This window comes from Elephas maximus, chromosome 3 (assembly GCF_024166365.1).
Source record: "Elephas maximus indicus isolate mEleMax1 chromosome 3, mEleMax1 primary haplotype, whole genome shotgun sequence".
Classification (NCBI taxonomy): domain Eukaryota; kingdom Metazoa; phylum Chordata; class Mammalia; order Proboscidea; family Elephantidae; genus Elephas; species Elephas maximus.
In genome coordinates this window covers 51,067,667-51,085,351 of record NC_064821.1, presented here as the reverse complement: position 1 = coordinate 51,085,351, position 17,685 = coordinate 51,067,667, and the positions used below count along the sequence as shown (strand labels likewise).

The 17,685-nt window shown below is 41.9% G+C and overlaps 1 protein-coding gene across 7 annotated transcripts in view; it reads left to right on the top strand.

Annotated features, from left to right (window-relative positions):
• MTOR (mechanistic target of rapamycin kinase) overlaps positions 1-17,685 on the top strand; it is a 145,079-nt gene that overhangs the window by 13,040 nt on the left and 114,354 nt on the right. For all 7 annotated transcript variants that reach the window (XM_049877917.1, XM_049877915.1, XM_049877914.1 and 4 more), the window contains exons 7-13: positions 1,840-2,115; positions 2,199-2,307; positions 5,024-5,210; positions 6,200-6,328; positions 6,935-7,179; positions 8,245-8,460; positions 8,811-9,016. In XM_049877917.1, coding sequence (XP_049733874.1) covers positions 1,840-2,115; positions 2,199-2,307; positions 5,024-5,210; positions 6,200-6,328; positions 6,935-7,179; positions 8,245-8,460; positions 8,811-9,016 — 1,368 coding nt within the window. The remainder of the gene's footprint in view (positions 1-1,839; positions 2,116-2,198; positions 2,308-5,023; positions 5,211-6,199; positions 6,329-6,934; positions 7,180-8,244; positions 8,461-8,810; positions 9,017-17,685) is intronic.

The following is a 17,685-nucleotide window of genomic DNA, read 5'->3' as shown; positions in this document are numbered from 1 at the left end:
CTAGCAGTGGGGTGATAGACAATACACAGGTAAGTAAACATATATAGCATGTCACCTGGTGACAGTGCTCTGGAGAAAAGTGGGGCAGGGAAGGGAAATTGGGAATGCTAGCATGGATTGAGGATTGCATTTTAAAATAGGGTGACAGGGACAGCCTTACTGAGAAGGTGACATTTGAGCACAGTCATGAAGGAAGTAGGAAAAAAGCCATGCAAGTATCTGAGGAAGAGCATTTGAGGCAAATGGCCCAGCAAGTGCAAAGGCCCTGAGGTGAGAATATGCTGGTGTATTTGAGGAGCAGCAAGAACACCAGTGTGGCTGAGCAGAGTGGGGAGGATAGAGGCGGTAGGAGATGGGGTCAGAGGAACATCTGGGGTGGGGAGGGAGCACATGACAAAGGGCCTTGGAGACCATTGAATGGACTCTGTGCAGGAAGCTATTAGCGGGTTTTGAGCAATGGAGTGACATTTGACTCATATTCCAAAAGGATCACTCTGACTGCTGTGTTGAGAATGGACTGTAGGAGGGGCAAGGCTTGCAGCCAGGAGCCCAGTTAGGAGGGAATTGCAACAATCCTACTAGGGGATTTTTGCAGTTCAGGCCATAGTGGGAGCTATGGAGAGCTAATAAGTGATTGGATTTTGAAGTTGGGATTTGCTCATAGATTGGAGGTGGGTGGGAGAGACAGAAGAGTCAAGGTATTTGGCCTGAGCAACTGGAAGAATGGAGTTGCCTTTTACTGAGATGGGAGGAGCAGGCTTGGGGGAGAAGGTCAGGAGTTTGATTTTGAACACGATAGGTTTGAGAAGCCTATTAGGCATCTGAGTGGGGATATTGAGTCGGTCTGGGGAAGAGATCTGGGACAGAGATTCAGATTTGGAGTTGGCAGCCCATAGGCATTATTTCAGGTCATGAGACTGGGTGAGAACCACAAGGGAACAGAGGAGAGATGGGGCCTGAGGGCGAGGTCAGGAGACAGAAAGGAACCAAAGGAGACTGAGAGGAAGCAGCCAGGGAGGGAGGAGGAGGGCCAGGAGGATTCCAGGTCCAAAATGCCAAGTGAAGAAAGTGTTTCAAGGAGGAGGAAATAGCTAGCGAGTGGGTTAAATGCTGTGGATAAGTCAGAAGAGATAAGGACCCGGAGTTGACCATTGGGATTAGCAGCATAGAAGTCATTGGTGACCTTGACAAGAGTAGTGGACAAGAGTTTCCAAAAAATGAAAATATCTGTGTTGAGGGAAGCTTGGAAGTTTGGAAAGTTGTTTTATACTCATCTCAGTTTACACTCTTGGAGGGTGAATTATCATGTAGTCCATGAAAGAGGGAATTGATTTGAGTTCTCAGCCAGTCAGTTTATTCCTTAAAAAAAAAAAAAAGTGAATCCTGGAATTCTGAGAAAATTTGCCTAAGTTGTTTCTACCCAGGTTTCCAGGAAGAAGAAAGAGGCCAGAATATCCTTAATAGGGTGCTGGCGTGGGGCTGCCCCTCCCCTCTGCAAGAAGCTTTATTTCTCAGATCTTAGGTACCCTCTACTCATAGCAACTTGTAAGTCTTCTTAAACCTAGCAGAGTCCTTGGAGGTAGGAGCCCTTGGCAACCAGCCTCCTGCCGTTTCTTCGTTGTTCAGTAGGTGGTGCTCTTCTACCTAAATGAGAACAAAAACCAGGCACCCTGCAAGGTTCCGGGGGAAATTATAAACCTGGAGATGAAGAGTGACCACCCTCCACTTTGGAAGTAGTTACATTTTAGGATCGGGCAAATTCATTGCTCTGTAGACTTCATAGAGCCCAGGTGATCGCCACTCATAAGTAAAGGTGATTTTTTATCCCCGTGTCTATAGCGTCTAAGAGAAGAAATGGAAGAAATCACACAGCAGCAGCTGGTACATGACAAGTACTGCAAAGATCTCATGGGCTTCGGGACGAAACCTCGGCACATCACCCCCTTTACCAGTTTCCAGGCTGTACAGCCCCAGCAGTCAAACGCCTTGGTGGGGCTGCTGGGGTACAGCTCTCACCAAGGCCTCATGGGATTTGGGACTTCCCCTAGCCCAGCTAAATCCACTCTAGTGGAAAGCCGGTGTTGCAGAGACTTGATGGAAGAGAAGTTTGATCAGGTAAGTGGCAGAGGCCTTCTCCCTCTCCTCGCAAGCTTCACACCTGGCTTTCCTCTGCCAACCCTTTATCCTTCCTCTCTCAGGTGTGCCAGTGGGTGCTGAAATGCAGGAATAGCAAGAACTCGCTGATCCAAATGACAATCCTTAATTTGCTGCCCCGCTTAGCTGCATTCCGACCTTCTGCCTTCACAGGTGAGGATGTCTATGGAAGACATCATGATCCATTTAAGTTTACACTTAAACAGGGAAGAAGTGTTTCAGAAAATTATGTCTGCTTCTCATCTGAAGCCACACCAATTAAGGGACTATTCTCTGATTTTTTTTTGCTTCATGTCCAATTCCGGTGGTGTCTAGTTCAGGTTTTTCTACTGATCTCTGAGAGAGCATTCAGAATGTATAGGTAGACAGGCAGTTCTAGGGCCAACAGTCTTTTCAACAGGACTGAAAAGAGTCCAAAGGAAGGACAGTTTAGAGACTGTGCAACAGCCTCTATAGGACAGAGAGGATCTGATGCCTGTCCTGCTTTTGCCTCTGAAGTGTAACTGAGCCAGTGAGCACTCACTGATAGAAAGGACTAGATGTTGCAGAGGCAGGATCCATTGGTGGTAGATTGTGGTAGATTCCTGCCCTGTCCTCAGTGGGCAATGTGAATTCCTGGCTCCTGGAACTGGCCCAATGCAGGTACTGGCTTCTCCCTGAGGCCTGCTTGGATTATTCCGCTGGAAATGTTTTTTTCCTTTTCCTTTATCACCCTCAGCTGTGGAAAGGCTTTGGCGTCAGACTTGGGTTGAATCCTGTGTCTATAACTATGGGGTTTTGAACAGGATATTTTCCCTTCCTGAGCTCCACTTCCTCACTTGTAAAATTAGATTAATAATCCCTGCCTCACAAGGTAACTGCTCGAAAGACTGCCTGAGCACCTGCTGTACGGCCTGGCACAGAGTAAGCCCCAGTAGATGGAAACCGTTATTATGCTATTACTGTCTCCTTTAGTACTTCAAATCCATTTTGGAAATAGGGTCAAATTAAAAATTACAACAGTACTGTAGTTGCTTGTTCTTACTTGATGCCTTTGTCTTATCTCCATACTCGCCGAGTGCGGAGCTCCTGTGTTGAACACACCTCTTTGTCCTTCGCTCTGGGGCACAAGTCCTGTGCTTTGGAAGCATTTAATTCCAAATGAGAGCCAGGAACACAAGCGAGAGGCCAGCCTGATCCTCAGGAACCGCCATTTCTTAGCACACAGACTCATTTCACGCCACACAGCCCAGACAAAATAAGAGGATAAATATAGCTGGTGAAGTGTGAAATATGCTGTGTGTACAAAGTAGAACGTGTTGGGTAAGGACGAGACAATTAGCCACATAAAATTATTGAACCAGGGAGAAATGATATAATGAAGATCACCCATATTTTTTCAATTTTTCCTTCTTCCTGCCTGATACACAGCAGTTTTCCTCCTTTTTAATGACCAGGCATGCCCCTATTCAGTAGACCTTTAAATGATCCTGGCTGAAAGTCTGTTGTTCAAAAGAAACTAATAACTAGGCGAAATCTGATCACAGTCTGGCATGTTGAGTTATCTCAGTAAGCTCAAAAGGCTGCCTAGCAGCAAGACACAAAAGCTCAGAGGGACCCTAGGTGTATTCTTTGGATGTGGATTTTTGTTGTTTTATTAAATAATAAAATATGTAACAAATTCAGCCTAGGCAATTCCCGTAAGCTCATACCACCTCATTGGGTTAAGTGCACTTGTTTAAAGCTTGCAGTGTGGAAGTCATTGCTTGAACTTCCTGATGACGTAGGCTTTGGGAATATAAAAAATACCTAAGACTGGTTGGAATCGCTAAGAAGGTCGGATTCTTAATCTCTTAGGATGCACAACACAGGAAAGGAAATTATACTCTTGGTTAAAGCTTATTTCTTGCCAAAATCCTTAGCCACGTGTAAATGTCTAGTTTTCCTTATTGATTGGCTCTCATGTTAAGGTTGTATCACTCTGGTCTCTTTTCATAGCACTCCTAATCCAAGCCCCAGCATACTTCATTGTCATTTGACTACAAGAGCTCTGGGAGAAGACATTTCTCATCACCGTAAACGCAGTGATGTATATGTGCTGTTGGGCAATCTGTTCACATTCTCCTAGATTGTGGCTCTGGTAGCCCTCAACACCCTTGACTTTCTAGTGCATGTATGGTCTTGCCTGCTCCGTTGCATATGTGCTACTGGTGCACAGATTTGGGGCCAGCATTGGTGGAAGAGAAGAAATAGAAGAAAAGAGGGAAGAATCAGGAAATCCCAGCCTATAGAGGAATAATAACACTTTTAACCTCAGTTGCCCAAGAATTACCTACCCATGCACATATAGCTTGTATAAACTTAATGAAAATGCACATGTGGGTTTCCAAATTACAGACTAAATCTCATTCTATTAAATATAACAAAAAAAAAAAATCTCTAGAATAATAGCAAAGTGATTTCCAGGCCTAAGCTGAATGTCTTTTGCAAACAGTATTCAGTATTACTCTGAACTTCAATAAAATACAATAGATAATAATTTGTTTTTAAACAAGATTTAACATGTATTTCTTAAACAAGCACATGTAATCTTTCCTTCAGAATATAAAACTAATAGAAACGATTATGTGATGATACTGTTTTGGAGACACTTTTTCTTTTTTTTAATTAAAGGAGAAAAATCTTATATTTCCAATATTTCCAAAAGATGTATCTGAGCAGTAATTATCAAGCATAAGACTTCGGCTACTACATCCTCTAAATTCTTAACATCTGTCCAATCGGCTCTCTTAATTTGTTCTTAAATTTAAGGGCCTTGTAGGAACTCTGACCTGTGATACATAGACCAACCCTGACCTTGAGCCATACATTTTGTCTTTTCTGTGCTCAGATACCCAGTACCTCCAAGATACCATGAACCATGTCCTAAGCTGTGTCAAAAAGGAAAAGGAACGTACAGCAGCCTTCCAGGCCCTGGGGTTACTTTCTGTGGCTGTGAGGTCTGAGTTTAAGGTCTATTTACCTCGTGTGCTGGACATCATCCGAGCAGCCTTGCCCCCTAAGGACTTCGCCCATAAGTAAGCATCTCTGTTATGATTTCACCTTCCACCCCATTTGCCTAGAGATGAAGGATGCTCAACCCCAGTCTCCATGGAGCTTAAGCCCATTCTATGCATTATTAACCTCCAAGATACAGCAGGGCGTATAAAAAACAACTTTTCATCAGCTGAGTTCTAACCGTTTCCAAATGAAATGACATATGTCAGTATTTTGGGAGGCTGAATACCCTGTGAACATGTTAGATGCCAGTGCTGTTCGCAGTATTATTTGCTGGGAATCTCCTAGTTTTATTCTCTTTCTCTGGCCTTCGAGGGTCCTATTTTGATATGTGACCTAAAGAAAGGAATCTTGGACTAGAATGGAGGGGACCCAACGGTCATCTTTTCCTTATCACTGAAGTTGGATAAGTCCTTTCACCTTTTTAAACGTCCTAACGAAAAAAGTGGAGAAAAACCTTAGCAACCTGTAAGAGGGAGAAGCCAGAATGTCTTTTTCTAAAGCTAGGGTCTCATTGTTCATTGGCTTTAGTCTTATAGTTGTGTCTTTTTATTTCTCTGTTTCAGTAGCAAGAATTGCTCTCTTGAGTTAATCAGCCCTGCCCATTCTAAAGCCCAGCATTCTCATCACAGGGAGAAAAACTTTTCATTTCCCTTTGAATAAGAGCAAGTGATAAGATAGCTGTGGGCTATACTTTGTGTCCCGGTGAGCACATTGTTGAGTTCGCTTCCTACATAGGTCCCTGGCCAGCACTACAGTAGCCCGTATGGTGCCTTTGGGTGAATTTGGGAAGTAAGGGGGCCCCTTCCTCAAGACACTGTACTGCCATCTGCTGGATTGTCAATATAAATACAGAAATATATGATGACTGTGCCCTCTAGAATTGTGCAGTAGACAACCTGCTTGCCCACTTTTGGTGGCCCCACCTAGGTAGGCTGCCCTCCTTACCCCAAGGCACTTTCGAGGTAAAACGTTATGTCTAAACTAGCCACTCTTTGTTTCTCTGCAGGAGACAGAAGGCAATGCAGGTGGATGCCACGGTGTTCACCTGTATCAGCATGCTAGCTCGGGCAATGGGGCCTGGCATCCAGCAGGATATCAAGGAGCTGCTGGAGCCTATGCTAGCAGTGGGACTGAGGTGGGAGTCAGAAACATGAGTTTTCCCTGTCTCAGTTAGTATGAGGCTTGGTCCCCAGTCCTGAGACTGTATGAAAAGAGAGAGGCATGGTCTTTTGCACATTAAATTCATAGGCAGGATAGCTCCGACTAAACATAGGCTAGTTTCAGATTCTAGTTTCATCCCTAGCTAGCTATGTGATCTTGGCTAAGTTACTGAACTTCTCCGAGTCTTAGTTTTCTCATCTGAAAAGTGAGTGTAATAGCAATTCCTATTGCTAGAGTTGTTGTGAGGATTAAGTGAGAGAGAGAGTCCATGAAATAGCTACTGTTAGCACAGTAACTTGCATATTAAAAAAAAATAGGAATTAGTAAACATTTGCAACTATTATTATCTTCTGCATTGTGCTAAATTATATTAAGCAAGCTATACTGTGACAAAAACCAGAAATTTATAGGTTGTCCTGAAATCTGAGGCCAGGCCAAGAGAAATTAGGACACTTACTCTACTTTGTAGTATTCTTTCTACTTTAAAGACCAGGAAATGGGGCCCTATCCCCTTGCTGGTCAAGAAGAGACTTAACGTCATGTGCCCAGCCCCACAAGTGACTGGTTTCCTTCCCCTCAGCCCTGCTCTCACTGCAGTGCTCTATGACCTGAGCCGTCAGATCCCACAGCTGAAGAAGGACATCCAAGATGGGCTACTGAAGATGCTGTCCTTGGTCCTCATGCACAAACCCCTTCGGCACCCAGGCATGCCCAAGGGCCTGGCCCATCAGCTGGCCTCTCCTGGCCTCACAACCCTCCCTGAGGCCAGTGATGTGGGCAGCATCACTCTTGCTCTTCGAACTCTTGGCAGCTTTGAATTCGAAGGTAAGAAATTACAGTGGCTTCTGCCAAGATAGTGAGTGATGCTGGGAACCTTGATTAAGGATTGAGGGTGACTGGGATTCCTGGATCTTGTCAGGCATCCTAAAGACAGATAGTTGATTCTATAGCAACTCATTCTTCCTAGACTCTCCATATCCCTACTCTTTGTTTCCTTATACCATACTGAGCTTTGGAGAAGACAATGCTCAGAAGTATGCATTGATCCAATGAAATAATGTTTCAGAAATGGAAACCTTAGAGATGGGTCTCCCTCACCTACCCAGTTCCATGTAGCTGAGGTGGGATTTAATGTTTGAAAGTTTTAAGAAGGGGCTTCTTGGGTGTTTCCATTTCTGTGGAGGTATGATTTCCAAGAGTGATGCCCTGTGCTGTTCAGTTTGGAAGTCTAAGCCCCAAATAAACCCACATTAATACCCTAAGGAGATATATTTCAGAAGAAAAAAATAGATCCTTTTTGAAATTTAAGATCATGTGGGTAGCACTGGCCAAGACTAAAAAGAGAGAAGCAAATTCGGAAACCCTAAACACATTGTCTAAAGCTTTGTATCCTCCTGTGGTTTCCCTATTGCAGTTACTCCACTTCACATTGATTAACACCCAGGATAATTTATTTCTGACCAATAGAAATTAGCTATATTTTAAACCCAGCCTACATCTGACTGTGTTTTTGGCATCTAAATCTGGGAACTAAAGCAGAGTAAATTTGTTCAATAATTGTTTTACCCTCTGAGAATGTAAGGTCATAATAAACAAACAAACAAGCAAAAACAAAATAACTTACTTTTTGAAGGGTATAGAGAAAGGGTTTGGGGAGGATACCTTTTTTCTGTGTCCCTGTTCTTTCACCACTCCCCTTTTGCCTTTCTGCTGATTCAAAGCCCATTTGTTACCCTTTTAAGAGAAGAGTTCTGGGTCAATATGTTGTCGATGGATATTCTGTTGAAAAATGAATTCTTAGCCACGAAATGGAAAATGCAGCTAGTGAGTTACAGACCTACTGCTCCAAAGCACCAATGTTGATTGTTTTCTTTCTGCATTTGTATCCAGGCCACTCTCTGACCCAGTTTGTCCGCCACTGTGCGGATCATTTCCTGAACAGTGAGCACAAGGAGATCCGCATGGAAGCTGCCCGCACCTGCTCCCGGCTGCTCACACCCTCCATCCACCTCATCAGTGGCCACGCTCATGTGGTTAGCCAGACTGCGGTGCAAGTAGTGGCAGATGTGCTCAGCAAACTGCTCGTGGTTGGGATAACAGATCCTGGTAAAGCTTTCGAGACAGAAGTGGTCTAGGGAAGTTTAGTTGCTTGGGGCAGCTGGAAATAGCCAGTTTTATTACATGGCTTCTCCAGAGATCATCAGCCTCAACACGCTGATGTTCTTTCTCTGCTAAGGCATCAGGCTTGGCTACTTCAGCCTGTTGGTGTAAGATGATCTGTCTTTAGTTCTATTACCTTTGCTCCCAGAAGTAGAGAGAAAAATGACAAGGATTAGATGAGAAAAGGGTATATGGAATTCTGTCACTGGGCTGATGGCAGTGGAGGTGGGATCTAGTAAAGCACTGGAGGGGTGAGATGAGTGAAGAAGTGTTCAAAGGCTCAATTGCTCTTGCAGACCCTGACATCCGCTACTGTGTCTTGGCATCCCTGGATGAGCGCTTTGATGCACACCTGGCCCAGGCAGAGAACTTGCAGGCCCTGTTTGTGGCGCTGAACGACCAGGTGTTTGAGATCCGGGAGCTGGCCATCTGCACTGTGGGCCGACTCAGTAGCATGAACCCAGCCTTTGTCATGCCTTTTCTGCGCAAGATGCTCATACAGGTAATGGATGACAGTCAAACCTAGAGGCAATGGGGTGAGTACTCATTGTGAGATCTGCTTGGGAGAGAGAGTTGAGGACAAGGAAGGGGGATAACAATTGAGATACCTGGTAAAAGCCACGTTTGACTCCAAGTGTCTGCCTGTTCTCCTGGTTTGATAATTGTGGTTCTAGTAGTGGTTATCACCTCACAAGCTTCTTGCCAGTGTGACTCCAGGGACCTTCTTCGTCCCAGGCTAACTTCTAATGCAGCCCTTTCTTCTTCCTAGCAAGTCACCAGCTATTCCCATTTCATGGCCCTTCTCCCTCAGTTTGCTGCAGATGGTGTTGATTTCCCCAGTACCTCCCTGTCTTTCCATTCTACTGCTTTTCTTGCCGATGCCAGGTCAAGCACAGAGGCCATTGTTCTTAACGAAAATAGCAAATATGAGAATAGTTCCGACATTTCTTCTTATAATCATTGCCGCCAGTCTGTGGTTGCTGGCTTTCAGTCTTAAGCACTGTGAGATGCCAAGCTAAGCTGCTTGGATTATAGCCTAAGGTAGATTTGAGTTGGCATTGCTGCTGAATCTAGCAGGATTTCCAATTCCTGCCAAAGCCTGACCCCTCAAGTTTTGTCTTCACCTACCCAAGTAAGTTCTCTGGCCTCATTATGAGTGATTCATGGTCCAGTTCTTCCTGCCTCAAGGTATTTCCACCCACCTATTCCAGGTCTCCATGTGGCTCACCCAGCCATCTCCTATTCCCACCTCCACCTTGTCCACCTCTCCCTTGGCTTCCTGACCCTCCCCTATAACTTCTTTGGAAATAAACACTTTTCATAACATGTAAAGAACTTAAACATAGATAATCATTAATATGTGTAACTTTTACCCTAGAGGAATGTCATTTATTCACAGTTTGTGCATAATTAAAGCGGCTGTAAATTATATCATCAGTCAACAAATTAGAAAATTGTACTTATGTTGGCACTTCAGTTTTTAGCTTAATGATTTATTTCTTTAATTGCCGACCTACATTTACAGTGCCTGTCATTTTAGGTCTTTTTAAAATACCTGAAGCTTTGGGGAGAACAAGAAATTATTGTTTTTTAATTTTTATTGTGCTTTAAGTGACAGTTTACAAATCAAGACCGACTTTCATACAAAAACTTATAAACACCTTGCTATATACTCCTAATCACTCTCCGCCTAATGAGACAGCACACTCCTTCCCTCCACTCTCTCTTTTCACGTCTATTCGGCCAGCTTCTGACCCCCCCTACTCTCTCATCTCCGCTTCAGACAGGAGATGCCAACATAGTCTCGTGAGTCTACTTGATCCAAGAAGCTCATTCTTCACCAGTATCATCATCTATCCCATAGTGCATTCTCATCCCTGTCTGAAGAGTTGGCTTTGAGAATGGCTCCTGTTTTGGGCTGACAGAAGGTCTGGGGACCATGACCTCTGGAGTCACTCTAGTCTCAGTCAGACCATTAAGTCTGGTCTTTTTATGAGAATTCGGGGTCTGCATCCCACTGCTGTCCTGCTCCATCAGGGGTTCTTTGTTGTGTTCCCTGTCAGGACAGTCATTGGTTGAAGCCGGGCACCATCTAGTTCTTCTGGTCTCAGGCTAATGTAGTCTCTGCTTTATGTGGCCCTTTTTGCCTCTTGGGCTCATAATTACCTTATGTGTTTGGTGTTCTTCATTCTCCGTTGTTTCAGGTGGGTTGAGACCAATTGATGCAACTTAGATGGCTGCTTGCTAATGTTTAAGACCCCAGACACCACTCTCCAAAGTGGGATGCAGAATGTTTTCTTAATAGATTTTATTATGCCAATTGACTTAGATGTCCCCTGAAACCATGGTCCCCAAACCCCTGTCTGTGCTACGCTGGCCTTCGCAGTGTTCGGTTTATTCAGGAGACTTCTTTGCTTTTGGTTTAGTTAATCCAGTTGTGCTGACCTCTCCTGTATTGTGTGTTGTCTTTCCCTTCACCTAAAATAGTTCTTATCTACTATTTAATTAGTGAAAACCCCTCTCTCTCCCTCCTTCTCTGCCCCCTTTCATACCCATCAAAGAATATGCTCTTTGTTTAAACTGTCTCTCGAGTTCGTATATAGTGGTCTTATACAATATTTGTCCTTTTGCAGCTGACTAATTTCACTCAGTGTAATGCCTTCCAGACTCCTCCATGTTATGAAATGTTTCACAGATTCATCATTGCTCTTTATCGACTCGTAATATCCCATTGTGTGAATATACTATATTTATCCATTCATCAGTTGATGGGCACCTTGGTTCTTTCCATCTTTTTGCTGTTATAAACAGTGCTGCAGCGAACATGGGTGTGCATATATCTGTTCCTGCAAAGGCTCTTATTTCTCTAGGATGTATTCCAAGGAATGGGATTGCTGGATCATACGGTAGTTCTATTTCTAGTTTTTTAAGGAAGTGCCAAATCGATTTCCAAAATGGTTGTACCATTTTCGTTCGCAACAGCAGTGTATAAGTGTTCCAATCTCTCCACAATCACTCCAACATTTATTATTTTTTGTGTTTTGGATTAATGCCAGCCTTGTTGGAGTGAGATGGAATCTCATGGTAGCCTTAATTTGCATTTCTCTAATGGCTAATGATCGTGAGCATTTCCTCACGTGTCTGTTAAACCGAAAAAAACCAAACCTAGTGCCATTGAGTCGATTCCGACTCATAGTGACCCTATAGGACAGAGGAGAACTGCCCCATAGAGTTTCCGAGGAGCGCCTGGCGGATTCAAACTGCCAACCCTTTGGTTCAAAGCCGTAGCACTTAACCACTACACCACCAGGGTTTCCATGTATCTGTTAGCTACCTGAATATCTTCTTTAGTGAACTGTCTGTTCGTATTCTTTACCCATTTTTTAATTGGGTTATTTGTCTTTTCGTAATTGAGTTTTTGCAGTATCACGTAGATTTTAGAGATCAGACACTGATCAGAAATGTCATAGCTAAATACTTTTTCCCAGTCTGTAGGTAATCTTTTTTACTCTTTCGGTGAAGTTTTTGGATGAGCATAGGTGTTTGACTTTTAGGAGGTCCCAGTTATCTAGTTTCTCCTCTGCATTGTTAGTAATGTTTTGTATACTGTTTATACCATGTATTAGGGCTCCTAGCATTGTCCCTATTTTTTCTTCCATGAACTTTATCATTTTAGATTTTATATTTAGGTTGTTGATCCATTTTGAGTCAGTGTTTGTGCATGGTCTGAGGTATGGGTCTTGTTTCATTTTTTTGCAGATAGATATCCAGTTATGCCAGCACCATTTGTTCAAAAGACTGTCTTTTCGCCCGTTTAACTGACTTTGGGCCTTTGTCAAATATCAGCTGCTCATATGTGGATGGATTTATGTCTGCTGTGGGCTTGGAGAGGGGGTCCGTGCTGTCTTCAGGGAGCCCCTTTGCCCACCTTAGTTCTGTTCCATTGATCTATGTTATCTGTTGCTGTACCAGTACCAGGCAGTTCTGACTACTGTGGCGGTATAGGTTCTAAAATCAGGTAGAGTGAGGCTTCCCACTTTGTTCTTCTTTTTCAGTAATGCTTTATTTATCTGGGGCCTCTTTCCCTTCCATATAAAGTTGGTGATTTGTTTCTCCATCTCATTAAAAAATGTCATCGGAATTGCATTGTATCTTTTGGGAGAATAGGCATTTTTACGATGTTAAGTCTTCCTATCCATGAGCAAGGTATGTTTTTTCACTTATGTAGGTCTCTTTTGGTTTTTTGCAGTAGTGTCTTGCAGTTTTCTATGTATACGTCTTTTACATCTCTGGTAAGATTTATCCCTAAGTATTTTATCTTCTTGGGGTCTACTGTAGATGGTATTGATTTGGTGATTTCCTCTTTGAAGTTCTTTTTGTTGGTGTAGAGGAATCCAACTGATTTTTGTATGTTTATCTTGTATTGTGATACTCTGCTGAACTCTTCTATTAGTTTCAATAGTTTCCTTGGGGATTCTTTAGGGTTTTCTGTGTATAAGATCATGTCATCTGGATGCCCTTTATTTTGTTATCTAGCCTAATTGCTCTGGCTAGGACCTCCAGCACAATGTTGAATAAGAGCAGTGATAAAGGGCATCCTTGTCTGGTTCCCGATCTCAAGGCGAATGGTTTCAGTTTCTCTTCATTTAAGATGATGTTGGCTGTTAGCTTTGTATAAATGCCTTTTATTATGTTAAGGAATTTTCCTTCTATTCGTATTTTGCTGAGAGTTTTTATCATGAACAGGTGTTGAACTTTGTCAAATGCCTTTTCTGCATTGATTGATAAAATCATGCAGTTCTTTTTTTTATATGGTGGATTACATTAATTGTTTTTCTAGTGTTGAACCATCCCTGCATACCTGGTTTGAATCCCACTTGGTCATGGTGAATTATTTTTTGATATGTTGTTGAATTCTCTTGGCTGGAATCTTGTTGAGGATTTTTGCATCTAAGTTCATAAGGGATGTAGGTCTGTAATTTTGTTTTTTTGTGGTATTTTTACCTGGTTTTGGTATCAGGGAGATGCTGGCTTCATAGAATGAGTTTGGGAGTATTCCGCTTTTTCTATGCTCTGAAATACCTTTAGTAGTAGTGGTGTTAACTCTTCTCTGAAAAAGTTTGCTAGAACTCTGCAGTGAAACCTGCCCCCCGGGGCCAGGGCTTTTTTTTTGTTGGGAGTTTTTTGATTACCTTTTCAATCTCTTCTTTTGTTATGGGTGTATTTAGTTGTTCTACCTCTGTTTGTGTTGTGTTAGTTTTGGTAGGTAGTGTGTTTCTAGGAATTTGTCCATTTCTCCTAGGTTTTCAGATTTTTTAGAGTGCAGTTTTTCATAGTAATCTGATAAAATTCTTTTAATTTCAGTTGGGTCTGTTGTAATATCGTCCATCTCATTTCTTAATCGGGTTATTTGCTTCCTCTCCTGTTTTTCTTTGTCAGTTTGGCCAGTGGTTTATCGATTTTGTTAATTTTTTTGAAGAAACAGCTTTTGGTCTTGTTAACTCTTTCAATTATTGTTTTTCTGTTTTCTATTTCATTTAGTTCAGCTCTAATTTTTATTATTTCTTTTCTTCTAGTGCCTAAAGGTTTCTTTCGTTGCTCTCTTTCTATTTGTTCAAGTTGTAGGGATAATTTTTTGATTTTGGCCCTTTTTTCTTTTCGTATGTGTGTATTTATTGATATAAATTGACCTCTGAGCACTGCTTTCGCTGTGTCCCAAAGTTTCTGTTAGGAAGTGTTTTCGTTCTCACTGGAGTCTGTGGATTTCTTTATTCCATCCTTGATGTATTCTATGACCCAGTCTTTTTTGAGCAGGATATTGTTCAGTTTCCAAGTGTTTGAATTCTTTTCCCTGCTTTTTCTGTTATTGATTTCTACTTTTATGGCCTTATGGTCAGAGAAGATGCTTTGTAATATTTTGATGTTTTGGATTCTGCTAAGGCTTACTTTATGACCTAATATGTGGTCTATTCTAGAGAATGTTCCATGTACTCTAGAAAAGAAAGTATCCTTGGCTACTGTTGGGTGGAGTGTTCTGTGTATGTCTGTAAGGTCGAGTTGGTTGATTGTGGCATTTAGATCTTCCATGTCTTTACTGAGCTTCTTTCTGGATGTCCTTTCCCTCACCAAAAGTGGTGCGTTAGTCTTCTACTATAATTATGGAGCTGTCTATCTCACTTTTCAATGCGGTTAGAGTTTTATGTGTCTTGCAGCCCTGTCATTGAGTGCTTAAATATTTAATATGGTTATATCCTCCTGGTATATTCTCCCTTTAATCATTATATAGTGTCCTTCCTGGAAACCCTGGTGGCGTAGTGGTTAAGTGCTACAGCTGCTAACCAAGAGGTCAGCAGTTCAAATCTGCCAGGCGCTCCTTGGAAACTCTATGGGGCAGTTCAGTCTGTCTTATAGGGTCACTATGAGTCGGAATTGACTCAACGGCAGTGGGTTTTTGGGTTTAGTGCCCTTCCTTATCCTTTGTGGTGGATTTAACTTTAATGTCTGTTTTGTCAGAAGTTAATATTGCCACTCCTGCTCTTTTTTGATTGTTTTTTGCTTGATAGATTTTTTTTCATCCTTTGAGTTTTAGTTCCTTTGTGTCTCTAAGTCTGAGATGTGTCTCTTATAAGCAGCATATAGACAGATCGTGTTTTTTAAATCAATTCTGCCACTCTCTGTTTATTAGTGTATTTAGTCCATTAACATTCAGCGTAATTATGGATAGGTATGAGTTTAGTGCAGTCATTTTGATGTATTTTTTTTGTGTGTCATTGACAGTTTCTTTTTCCCACTAAATTTTTTGTGCTGAGCAGTTTATATATTGTCTTTTCCTCTTATTCGTTGTTGTTGATTTTGTTTCTGCTGAGTCTCTTATTTTTTCCTTGTATTTTATTTTGATGAGTAGGATAGTTAGTCTCCTTTGTGGTTACTTTAATATTTACCCCTATTTTTCTAAGTTTAAACCTAACTTTTATTTCTTTATACCACCTTGTCGTCTTCTCCATATGAAAGATCTATGACTACATTTCTTAGTCCCTCTTTATTATTTTAATGTTGTCTTCTTTTATATAATGACATTGCTGTTTCCCCGTTTTGAGAGTTTTTTTTTTAGTTTATTTTTATTGTGCTTTAAGTGAAAGTTTACAAATCAGGTCAGTCACTCATACAAAAATTTACATACATCTTGCTATACTCTCCTAATTGCTCTCCCCCTAATAAGATAGCACAGTCCTTCCCTCCACTCTCTCTCCTTGTGTCCTTTTGGGCGGCTTCTGGCCCCCTCTGCCCTCTCATCTCCCCTCCAGACAGGAGATGCCGAGATAGTCTCATGTGTCTACTTGATCCAAGAAGATCGTTCTTCACCAGTATCATTTTCCAACCCATATTCCAGTCCAATCCCTGTCTGAAGAGTTGGCTTTGGGAATGGTTCCTGTCTTGAGCTAACAGAAGTTCAGGGGACCATGGCCTCCAGGGTCCTTCCAGTCCCAGTGTGACCATTCAGTCTGGTCTTTTTATAAGAATTTGGGGTCTGCATCCCAGTGCCCTCTTGCTCCCTCAGAGGTCCTCTGTTGTGTTCCCTGTAAGGGCAGTCATTGGCTGTGGCCAGGAACCATCTAGTTTTTCTGGTCTCAGGCTAATGTAGTATCTGGTTTATGCGGTCCTTTCTGTTACTTAGGCTGATAATTACCTTGTGTCTTTGGTGGTCTTCATTCTTCCTTTTGAGCTTTTTTTAATCTTGATTTATTTTTGTGATTTTCCTGTCCAGGTTAACATCTCATTGCTCTGTCCAGTGTTCTAGTCTTGGGTTGATACCTGATATTTTTGATTTTCTAACCAAAGAACTCCTTTTAGTATTTCTTATAGTTTTGGCTTGATTTTTACAAAATCCCTAAACTTCTGTTTTTATCTGGAAATGTCCTAATTTCACCTTCATATTTGAGAGACAGTTTTGCTGGATATATGATTCTTGGTTGGGAATTTTTTTCCTTCGATGCTTTATATAAGTCATCCCTTTGCCTTTGTGGTTTCTGCCAAGTAGTCCGAGCTTATTCTTATTGACTCTCCTTTGTAGGTGACTTTTCGTTTATCCCTAGCTGCTCTTAAAATTCTCTCTTCATCTTTGGTTTTGGGAAGTTTGATTATAATATGTCGTGGTGACTTTCTTTTAAAATCTACCTTATGTGGAGTTCCATGAGCATCTTGCAGATATCTTCTCATCTTTCACAATATAAGGGAAGTTTTCTGCCGACAGATCTTGAACAATTCTCTTTGTATTTTCTGCTATTCCTCCCTGTTCTGGTACTCCAATCACTCATAGGTTATTTCTCTTGATAGAGTCCCACATGATTCTTAAGGTTTCTTCATTTTTTAAAATTCTTTTCTCTGATTTTTTTTCAGATTTATTAGTACCAAGTGCTTTATCTTCAAGTTCAGAAATTCTGCCTTCCACTTGCTCAATTCTGCTCCTCTGACTTTCTATTAAGTTGTCTACTTCTGTAATTTTAGTGTTAATCTTCCAAATTTCTGATTGCTGTCTGTCTATGGATTTTTCTAGCTTATTAAATTTTTCATTATGTTCCTGAATAATCTTTTAATTTCCTCAGCTGCTTTACCTGTGTGTTCCTTGGCTTGTTCTGCATATTGTCTGATTTCCTTCCTGATGTCTTGAAGGGTTCTGTATATTAACCTTTTGTATTCTGCCTCTGGTAATTCGAGGAAGGGACTTTCATCTAGAAGATCCCTTGATTCTTTGCTTTGAGCGATTGTTGAGGCGATCATGGTTTGTTTCTTTATGTAACTTGATATTGACTGTTGTCTCTGAGCCATCTGTAAGTTATTAGTTTATTTTCTGTTTGCTTACTGTGTTGTAGCTTCTTGCCTTGTTTTGTTTTGACATGCGCAAATGGGTTGCTTGAGTGAGCTAGCTTGATTATTTTTGCCTTTGGAGCTCTGATGTCCTATCCCCAGATGGGTAGAGCTGTTATCAGGTATATCAGTCTAGGAGTCCATTGACTTTTCTTGTGTGGATTCAGCTCAGTTATCCAGGTAGCCGGTCATCAAGTCTGTGGTACAAGCTCTGTCCTACAGTCTTAGAGGGGCAGGGGTGTTTGGTATAGGTACCGGTATCTGGTTGCAGCAGGGGGTCATGCTCTGAACAAGGCAGGGGCCTGA